The sequence below is a fragment of the Echinops telfairi genome, unplaced genomic scaffold, assembly GCF_000313985.2.
Source record: "Echinops telfairi isolate 266 unplaced genomic scaffold, ASM31398v2 ScPeMD7_74;HRSCAF=306, whole genome shotgun sequence".
In the NCBI taxonomy this organism is placed as follows: Eukaryota; Metazoa; Chordata; class Mammalia; order Afrosoricida; family Tenrecidae; genus Echinops; species Echinops telfairi.
This window is the reverse complement of record NW_022103972.1, coordinates 398763-401108: the sequence shown is the minus strand read 5'-3', so window position 1 is coordinate 401108 and position 2346 is coordinate 398763. Positions and strand designations below refer to the sequence as shown.

Below are 2346 nucleotides of genomic sequence, written 5' to 3'. Positions count from 1 at the left end.
CTGTCATTTATTTTTAACTTATTTTTCTCATGGTACATATATATGCAAAAATATTTTCAACATTCTTTTCATGCATAATTCAGTGGCATTAGATTTATCATTGTTTTAATGATAACCACATCTGTTAATTTCCTGTCACACCTAATAGAAATTGAGAAAAGAACTCTGACTTAACCCTTCCACACTTTAGCATGGAATAAATCATTCTGTAAATTTCTTGTTTCAATTGTTTTGAATAGAATTCTGATTTAAGTACTTTTCCTCTTCCTCTGGAATGAAAGCAGCCTAAACTCTGTTCAATGCCCTCATTGTCTTTCAGCCAGATTTTTGAAAATCAGTATTTTATTGTGGGATATCTCTCAACTCAATCTCAATATCTATATAAATATCTATAGATCATACTTCCATCCACTGGAACCAAGTCAGAGTGATTGCCACGTATAGCACTCTCTATGTCTAAAGGTGTTCACAGTGAGGGAGAGTCAGTGTGAGCTCAGGCATAAAACCAGTCTTATGGAGAAAGCTGTCCTGCAGGGGTGCTAAGGACCCACTGGCTCTGGACCAAGGGAAGAAAAATGTGAGACAGGAGCCTGGATAAGGACAGCAGTGCCTGGTCAGCTAGAACTGCTGCGCTGACCACTGTGGTAGCTCTACTGCCCATGGCAGGAAACCTGCAGAGACAACTCCAGGTAACACTCCTGATCAATAGTCCAAATGCTTATGACCAGAAGAAATGTTGCTGTGCGACCCACAGAAGTTGGAAGACAGTGTAAGCCCAGGAAACACCTCCCCTGTATGTGACAGGATGCTGTCAGCAGGGGGCTCTCTGAAGACACTGAGCCCAACACCCACCCTGGGTACTAATTCATGGAGGAAAACTGAACTTCTTATTTCTGTGGTTTATTTTAACCTCACAAATAACCCTGCTGTTAGGACACTTTTTTTATTCCAACTCTAAATATAGAAGATAACATTAAAGTATTTTTTACTTCTTTCCAAATATTGTGAAACGTAATAGGAGAAAGAAGAATTTGGGATGACATACACTTTTTTCCCTGTGTGTTCAGATGTATGAAAAGGTTCAGGTTGACCTGGTCTTGATTCCAAACATGGTGAGGATAGAGATGGTCTTTAATTTCAATAGATCATTTGGGTACTTTTGATGCGAATGCACATAAAGTTACATTGAACATGAAATCCGCACAGATGTTCATATGATCGGTAGAGTGAAGACCTCACAGAGAGGACTGCGTTCTCCCAAGAACTCCACCAGCATCGCTTTAATAGTCTGAGTCCCAGAGGCAGGGGCTCCATTCAGCCCTTTCCACATTTACATACCATGCACCTCCCACATGCAAATACCAGTCCCATGAAACCACAGCATGCATGTACTTAAATTCTTATTCCTTCTCACCCTGGAGAGCATTTTCTGGGTGTCATGAATCTTATCCACATGAACATGAATTGTGGGTGGATTTTCCTCTTTCTGCTGGGGACTCCGGGAGGTGAGTGCTTCAGGGGTTCACACATGAAGTCTGGGGATGCAGCATCTGAGCACATGACTCTCTGTGTTTCTCTTTATCCCCAGGTGTCCTGGCCCAGGTGCAGCTACAAGAGTCAGGCCCTGGACTGGTGAAGCCCTCACAGACTGTGTCTCTCACCTGCACTGTCTCTGGATTCTCTTTAACCAGCTCTGACGTGTACTGGACCCGCCAGGCTCCAGAAAAGGGACTGGAATGGGTTGGTGCAATATGGAGTATTGGGGCCACAAGATATAATTCAGCTCTCCAATCCCGTGTCAGTATCACCCAGGACACATCCAAGGGCAAAGTTTATTTGAAACTGAGCTCTGTGATTCCTGAGCACACTGCCATGTATTACTGTGCTAGAGACACAGTGATGGGAAGTCAATGTGAGCCCAGACACAAACCTCCGGAAACAGGCCGTGATTTCAGCAGATGCAAAAGAGAGAAGTCAGTGATGTTTTCCTCTCAAAAGCTGTGGTTTCCACCACCTTGTCAGCATTTCTTTAGGGACCACCAAGCACAGACTCTATGGAACCTTCATGTATCTGAGCATGCCTTATTTTCATAGGAATTGGCTTGGTCTATGTTTCACCATTTATCCAAAGGCAGAATTCACAGAAATACCAGTATGTATTGATGAGATCTCAGTTTACAATTCAGAGCTCTAACTTCTGCTGTTTGTTGTCAAAGGCCATCTAGCTCAGAAGCAACAAAGCCCACATGGAACAACATATCAACCTGTGTGATCACGAGTTGTTGAAAGGATCACTGAAGACAAATGGGTGCATAAGCAAATGTGGCGAAGAAAGCTGATGGTGCC

The 2346-nt window shown here is 43.1% G+C and overlaps 1 gene segment (V, D, J or C); it reads left to right on the top strand.

The window, feature by feature from the left end:
• Positions 1–1163, top strand: part of LOC115870084 — a 6194-nt gene extending 5031 nt beyond the window's left edge. Inside the window, 1 exon segment of the V gene segment in view lies at positions 1068–1163. Within this exon segment, the coding sequence occupies positions 1068–1163 (96 nt within the window).
• The last annotated feature ends 1183 nt before the right edge of the window (positions 1164–2346 follow it).